At 35.9% G+C, this 7,500-nt stretch overlaps 1 protein-coding gene across 1 annotated transcript in view; it reads left to right on the top strand.

Moving 5' to 3' along the window:
• Window positions 1–7,500, top strand: part of prph2a (peripherin 2a (retinal degeneration, slow)) — a 20,502-nt gene that overhangs the window by 10,479 nt on the left and 2,523 nt on the right. The window contains exon 2 of the mRNA XM_061931797.1: window positions 605–851. Within this exon, the coding sequence (XP_061787781.1) occupies window positions 605–851 (247 nt within the window). The remainder of the gene's footprint in view (window positions 1–604; window positions 852–7,500) is intronic.

Genomic DNA, 7,500 nt, shown 5'->3' with positions numbered 1-7,500 from the left:
ACTGTTACAAATGATCATCTGAGGGCTGCCTTAAGGCTTAGTGGCCACATGCGTGGACAGCACCTTTTAGCTCTTATTTCCAAAATTGTGTACACTAAAGAATTGGGGTCTTATGGAGTATAACATACAATGGAATTTTGAAAAAATAAGAATTAGCATGTCACTAAACATGAAGTACACGTTTGTGTACTTATGGACTAAGTTGTTGTTGTTGTTGGCATCCGTAAGTCTCGGAAGACAATGGATTGGCGCCCCTTTGATATGATTTAGTTGGTCATGCAGCGTCTGCTGTGGCTGTAGAGACCCACACGGGACTAAGTACATCATATCAAAAGATGATTCTTAGTTTTTATTCTAATTAGGGTCGAATAAGCCCAAATAGTAAAGAGAAATAAAAAAAAAAGCATGTAAACAAACAGCTCGGGCCTTAAGAGGATAATGTACGATGTCAGCAAAAATGGGTTTGGTGTAATATCTTTGATTCAATAACCAATGTGGATGTCAACAAAAATTAGTTTGATACTCCTTGTGTAATATCTTTGATTCAATAAGCTCCTAATCTTAACCTTTTTGGGGTCTTCTTTGTTTTTTGTTTTGTTTATAGCCGCATCGGGAGTAACGTGGACGGCCAGTACCTGATGGATGGCGTGCCCTTCAGCTGCTGCAACCCGAGCTCGCCCAGGCCCTGCATCCAGCAGCAGATGACCAACAACACGGCCCACTACAGCTACGACCACTACACCGAGGATCTCAATGTGTGGAAAAGCGGCTGCCGAGACGCCCTGCTGTCCTACTACGGCGGCATGATGACCACCATCGGAGCTCTGGTGCTGCTGGTCACCATGCTGGAGGTCTGGGACGTACACAAGTATCACCAGTGTGCTCTTCTGCCTTATATTGTGGCCTCTTAACTGTATGAGAGGGCTGTCCAAAGTGTGGCCACAACACATATTAAAAACACGATTTAAAAAAAAAACATTAAAACGTGGAATAAAAGAGGAAAAAGGTGTAATGTGATGAGAAAAAATGTTTTTCTTTAAATCTGTCATTGCTCAAAAAATATTTACCTATTCAAGGCTCTAATACTTATCAATAAAGTACTGTAACTTTTCTTACTAAATGTATTTTTTATTCTATTTTGGGAGGAAAAAAATATATGTACTCCATGTAATGGCAAATTATGTTAACTTAAATATTGTGTAATTATGCAAAAATATATTATCAAACATTCAAACCATTTTTTAAATAGAAATAAATACTAATAATAATAATTTCAAAGCAAGTTATCCGTCAAAGTGTGCAATGTAAAAGTAGCAATAGATTTCATGGTAAAATAGTGAAATTTACTGTGGATTTTACAGCATTTTTCTCTATATGAAAAAAACATTACTTTTTTTTACTGTAATAAAATGTGGTGCCGTTTTGGAAAAATCTACAGTTGTTGATTTGCGGTAAAAAACAAACAAAAAAAAACTGGCAGCTCAGGTGCTAAAATGTTACTGTAAAATTGCAGTTTTGTATTTACAGTAAAAAAACAAATGTACATTTTACAGTAAAATTCTGGCAACTGAGCTGCATTTTATTTTACCATAAAAACAGCAGTACTGTTTTTCCATTTATAGTAAAATACACTTTGAGGTGAAATGATTGCAACTTACAATATTTTTTTTACATTTTAGTTTAAAAAAAATCTACCAATAAAATAATAATAAAAATGTATAACGGACTGATAAATCTTAAAATAATCTAAAGACTTAAGTGTTGAAAGTAAAAAAAATAATTTAAAAAAATGACTTATTTGTAACATTTATTAGTGGGGCCCTTTTGGATCCCTGAGAATTTTAGTTGGATCCTTTTTTCCAAACTGTCATTGCTCAAATAATAATAATGAATCCAATGAATTATGAATAATTGACCTATGTAAGGCTCCAATTACTTCACATCCATCCATCCATCCATTTTCTACCGCTTATTCCCTTTTGGGGTCACGGGGGGCGCTGGAGCCTATCTCAGCTACAATCGGGCGGAAGGCAGCGTACACCCTGGACAAGTCGCCACCTCATCACAGGGCCAACACAGATAGACAGACAACATTCACACTCACATTCACACACTAGGGCCAATTTAGTGTCAATACTTTGAAATATTTTTTGGGGAAAATATTGCATATTTTGTGTGTTTGCCATAAAAAAACACATGGAAAAAAAAGTGCATAAAACAAGAAAAAATTATAAAAACTTATAATCGACAGATAGATCTGAAGTTGATTTATAGCAGGGGTGCCCACACTTTTTCAGGAGGCAAGCTACTTTTCAAATGGCCAAATTGAGATGATCTACCTCATAAATATATATATATATATATATATATATATATATATATATATATATATATATATATATATATATATATATATATATACATACATATATATACACACATATAAGTTATATTTATGTATAATTTATTTTATTTTTTATTTATTTATAAAAGAGACGTTTTTTGGTAACATGTTTAAGGTGTTTAATGAAAATACTAGCATGTTTAACACATATATTCCTTTCTTTCATGAAGACAAGAATATAAATTGATTGTAACTAGAGATGTCCGATAAAGGCTTTTTTGCCGATATCCCGAAATTGTAGCGTCCCGGAAGAGTTAGTGCTGCAAGGGGTTCTGGGTATTTGTTCTGTTGTGTTTATGTTGTGTTACGGTGCGGATGTTCTCCCGAAATGTGTTTGTCATTCTTGTTTGGTGTGGGGTCACAGTGTGGCGCATATTTGTAACAGTGTTAAAGTTGTTTATACGGCCACCTACAGTGTGACCTGTATGGCTGTTGACCAAGTATGCCTTGCATTCACTTGTGTGTGAAAAGCTGTTGATATGATGTGACTGGGCCGGCACGCAAAGGAAGTGCTTTTAAAGTTTATCGGCGTTCCGTACTTCTCCCTACGCCCGTCATAAATTTTACTTTTTGAAACAGATACCGATAATTTCCGATAATGCATTTTAAAGCATTTATCGGCCGATAACATCGGCAGTCCGATATTATCGGACATCTCTAATTGTAACATGTTGTTATAAATTATTGACCTATTAAAGGCTCCAATTGAAATATTCTACTTGGAAGAACTTTTTGGAGAAAATATTCCATAATTTGTGTTTTTGCCATTCAAAAATTCATTAAAAAAAGGGCATACAAAATAAAAGTAAAATACTTTATATTGACAGACCGTAAGTTGATCTAGATATTGAAGCGTTAAATAAAAAGAACAAAAAAATAATGCATGACTTTATTTTTAACATGTTTATGACTGAGACCCTTACGGGTTCCCAGGACCAAACTCCAAGAGAGCCCGAAATGTTAAAAAAATACTATTTATTGTATTCCATCCATCCATTTTCTACCGCTTATTCCCTTTGGGGTCGCGGGGGGCGCTGGAGCCTATCTCAGCTACAATCGGGCGGAAGGCGGGGTACACCCTGGACAAGTCGCCACCTCATCGCATATTTATTGTATTGATTTTCAAAATTAAAAATATCTAAGTGGAAAAAGTTTGGACACCCCTGCTTTGGGACATACGTGTGGTTTTCCCTGATTTGACCAGTGTCCAAAATAAAGTGTCAATAGGACTTTATAATTGCAGAAAACCAAGTGAAAAACTATTGATCCATTGCCACTACCGACTAACTGCCTTTTCCTCATTTCCCCTCAACAACATGTGTTGTTGGTGTGGCTGACAAGCTCGCAAACATGCGGACATAAAGCTCCAGTGGTCTGGTGGCTGCTAAATCGGTTTGACTTCCGGTCCTGCAAACAGTTTTAGGAAATGTCCAGCAAACAAAACTTTGCTCTAGAAACCTGGATTCATTCTGATCCACTTGGAGCGATCCAAGATTTAAAATAGTTATGCAAGCCACTTTATGCTGGCACGGATAGTGGACTAAGGGATGTCACACGGGTGGGAGACGCCACTTATTTGTTGCCTTGACACAATTAGGGACATATGCACGCACAATATAATCCAACTTGCATTCTATTATTATTTGTTCCGGGAAATTGTAGTGAGCGTGTCTCTTGGCTGCACTGTTTCTATTACACGTATGCATATAATAGAGATCAACCAACAGGGAGACAAAATCAACAAAAGTACAAAAAAAGGCCTTTAATTTTTACAGCATGTCTCAAAAAACCTTTACTGCTGTATGTTAGATTTTTTTGTCCAATCAGAATCAGGAGTGCAGGCCCATGTCACGTAATTATATTACAAATGGAGCTGTTTTTTTCAACCCAGACATGGCCATTTACACATTTTTGACGGCCCCTGGCACAATCTAAAATGCTATTATTAAACAACACATTAAAAAGTGGGGGGAAAAAAGAGCATACAGGTGAAATGTAATGAGAAAAAGTTGCAATGTTATAATAACACAAAGCTGCCATGCAGGCTGTTTTTTCCCTTTAAAATTGTTATTGCTCAAAAAAATTGTAATGAATCAAAATCAACGTTGTTATGAATTATTGACATATTCAAGGCTCCAATTACTTCTCATCAAATATTCCGCTTTGAAATTTTTTTTGGGATAATAAAATGCTGTTATGATACAAAACATTAAAAAGTTGGGGTAAAAAAACGAGCATCCAGGTGAAAGTGAGGGGAAAAAAATGCATACAGGTGAAATTAGAAAATGTTGCAATGTTAATTAGAAAAAGTTGCAATGTTATAATAACACAAAGCTGCCATGCAAGCTGTTTTTTCCCTTTAAAATTGTTATTGCTCAAAAAAATGTAATAAATCAAAATCAATGTTGTTATGAATTATTGACATAGTCAAGGCTCCAAATATTCCACTTTTAAATATTATTGTGGATAATATTGCATATTTTGTGGGTTTGCCGTAAGAAAACAGTTGTGTATGACAAAAAGGGCATTAAACAGAAAAACAAAGGGAAAATAATTAAAACTTATAATCGACAGATAGATCTGAAGTGATCTATCTGACACGAGGCTGAAGCTTGGAGGTGACAGAGCTTTCGCCGTTGCTGCTCCCAAGCTCTGGAACGACCTACCCCTGAGTGTTAGACAAGCCTCCTCTCTTCCTGTTTTTAAATCTCTCTTAAAAACATACTTTTATTCCATGGCTTTTAACACTGAGTGATATCCATCCTGCAATGGCGCCCCATAATACACCTGCTGTGAACCTGTTTTTATGTTTTTATTTTAATTATTTATTTTTTATCGTGTTCTGTTTGTGTTGTGTTGTCTTTGCTCGGTACTCGTTTTATCTTTTAACCTGTTCATTGTACAGCACTTTGGCTACCCCTGTGGTAAATTTTAAATGTGCTTTATAAATAAATTTGATTTGATTTGATTTGATCTAGCGACTTAATGTTGAGAGTAAAAAAAATAAAAAATAATAATGTATGACATATTTTAACACTTTTATGAATTGTGAAATGCAGAATTAAAAAAAAAAGTTCAAAAAATGTTTAAGAATATAAATCAATCTTGTTATGAATTATTGACCATTTAAAGCTCCAATTACTTCACATCAAATATTCTACTTTTAACATTGTTTGGAGAAAAATGTTGCATATTTAGTTTTTGCCATAAAAACAGAGTTTCTTTAACATAAATGGTATAAAAAAATGTGAACAATTACCCTTGTGGATCAAAAAAAGTTTGTCTAAGTCTAAAACATTAAAAAATAAAATAAAACGTTATATCAACAGGTAGATCCAAAGTTGATCTACAGTTTTAAGCGTTATTTGTATTGGTTCTGAAAATGAAAAATATTAAGGTGGCCCCCCGCATGCTTTGATTGTTCAGTGTGCGGCCCTCAGTGGCAAAAGTTTGGACACCTCTGCTTTAACCAATCAGATTCCATGTTGGCTTGATAGGACCAGCTGTCTTACCGGTCCACTCTGGTTGATCTGAACAAAACTGTCAATGTACTGAAAACTACTAGATCTGGAAAAGAGGACTCATTTTGTATATACCGGTACACATTATAATGACAATCTTAGGTAAATATGATATATTTGTATTTTGTTTACGTTTTTGTCACATTAGCTCACTTACAGGCAGCTTTTATCAATGATTGGCAGTGGAAGTCATGTAATGCTGAAATGTATTCTAAGATAAAGGCTTCACCGAGGTTTTGTATATTATTGATGGTTTGTAGAGGCAGATTATGATGCATAGCCCACCAGTTGTTACAAGAGTGTGTTTACATTGGAAAATGAAGAAATAAGGAATACAATTAATTGATTGAATTGAATAACAAAACAAAATCGAAAATACAAAAAAAAAAAAACATTTACATCCGAATATGAATCCAATTCTTATTCATCCTGATTCACAATTTCAAAATTCGATTTAAAAAATCGTTTTTTGCATTTCAATTTTGTTTTTTTAAGAATCACTTTTTAAAAGGACGTTTTTGATCCATCTCCATGCAACCAGAAATAGTTTTGCCAACCTGTAACCTGTTTTGAAAAAAGTTGAATTTGAATTATTATACTAAATAATACTTTGTGAAAATTGGTTTGAAATCGAGAATCGGGTTGAATCAAGAAATTATTCTGAATCAAATCGTCACCTGAGGAATCGGAATCGGATCTGACTAGAGATGGACTGCCGATATTATCGGTCGATAAATGCTTCAAAATGTAATATCGGAAATTATCGGTATCGGTTTCAAAAAGTAAAATGTATTACTTTTTAAAACACCGCTGTACGGAGTGGTACACGGACGTAGGGAGAAGTACAGAGCAGTTGAGTCTCCCAGTCATACTTGACCAAGCCTCCCGATTTTCCCGGGAGACTCCCGAATTTCAGTGCCCCTCCCGAAAATCTCCCGGGGCAACCATTCTCACGAATTTCTCCCGATTTCCACCCAGACAACAATATTGGGGGCGTGCCTTTAAGGCACTGCCTTTACGTGCTGGCCCAATCACATAATATCTACGGCTTTTCACACACACAAGTGTGTGCAAGGCATACTTGGTCAATAGCCATACAGGTCACACTGAGGGTGGCCGTATAAACAACTTTAACACTGTTACAAATATGCGCCACACTGTGAACCCACGCCAAACAAGAATGACAAACACATTTTGGGGGAACATCCGCACCGTAACACAACATAAACACAACACTTGCAACACTAACTCTCCCGGGACGCTACAATATACGCCCCCTGCCTTGCAACACTAACTCTCCCGGGACGCTACAATATACACCCCCCCCCAACCACCTCATGCTCTCTCAGGGAGAGCATGTCCCAAATTCCAAGCTGCTGTTTTGAGGCATGTTAAAAAAAAATCATGCACTTTGTGACTTCAATAATAATTAAAGCTGCAAGCAGCATTGGTCGGGCCCGCATATTTGGCAGGTGCTAGTCCTAAGTGTCCCAATACTTTTGTCCAGTGTAAGTGTCCCAATACTTTTGTCCAGTTTTCGTCCTAAGTGTCCCAATACTTTTGTCCAGTGGTATT

Source organism: Nerophis lumbriciformis, linkage group LG39, assembly GCF_033978685.3.
Source record: "Nerophis lumbriciformis linkage group LG39, RoL_Nlum_v2.1, whole genome shotgun sequence".
Classification (NCBI taxonomy): domain Eukaryota; kingdom Metazoa; phylum Chordata; class Actinopteri; order Syngnathiformes; family Syngnathidae; genus Nerophis; species Nerophis lumbriciformis.
This window is presented reverse-complemented; position numbering and strand designations above follow the sequence as displayed.